At 54.2% G+C, this 614-nt stretch overlaps 1 protein-coding gene across 1 annotated transcript; it reads left to right on the top strand.

Annotated features, from left to right (window-relative positions):
* Window positions 1-93: 93 nt before the first annotated feature.
* HOXA11 (homeobox A11) lies at window positions 94-606 on the top strand (the record flags this gene model as incomplete). The annotated part of the gene is made up of 1 exon (XM_009864756.1): window positions 94-606. A coding segment is annotated over exon 1 (513 nt), but the record flags the coding sequence as incomplete, so codon positions are not given.
* Window positions 607-614: the final 8 nt, after the last annotated feature.

The raw sequence follows: 614 nt of genomic DNA, 5'->3' as shown, positions 1-614 counted from the left end.
CCATCTCTTACTTCACGGATCTGCTTCAAAGAGGCAGCTGCGTTAGAGAATCATGTTAAGCTCAGCTAATGCGAAGAAGCCGAGGTAGCCCTAATGATGGATTTTGATGAGCGTGTTCCTTGTTCCTCTAACATGTATTTGCCAAGTTGTACTTACTACGTCTCGGGTCCTGATTTTTCCAGCCTCCCTTCTTTTTTGCCCCAGACCCCGTCTTCTCGCCCTATGACATACTCCTACTCCTCCAACCTACCCCAGGTCCAACCTGTGAGAGAAGTTACCTTCAGGGAATATGCCATTGATCCCTCCAGTAAATGGCACCCCAGGAACAATCTGCCCCACTGCTCCTCCGCAGAGGAGATCATGCACAGAGACTGCTTGCCTGCCACCAACACTGCTAGCATGGGCGAGATGTTCGGCAAAAACACAGCTAACGTCTACCACCCCAGCACCAACGTCTCCTCCAATTTCTATAGCACTGTGGGCAGGAACGGGGTCCTACCCCAGGCTTTCGACCAGTTTTTCGAGACGGCTTATGGCACGGCGGAAAACCTGGCCTCGGCGGACTACCCGGTAGACAAGAGTGGCGAGAAGGCGCCCGCGGCCGCCGGGGCGGC

Source organism: Apaloderma vittatum, unplaced genomic scaffold (assembly GCF_000703405.1).
Source record: "Apaloderma vittatum isolate BGI_N311 unplaced genomic scaffold, ASM70340v1 scaffold43052, whole genome shotgun sequence".
NCBI classification, from domain to species: domain Eukaryota; kingdom Metazoa; phylum Chordata; class Aves; order Trogoniformes; family Trogonidae; genus Apaloderma; species Apaloderma vittatum.
This window is presented reverse-complemented; position numbering and strand designations above follow the sequence as displayed.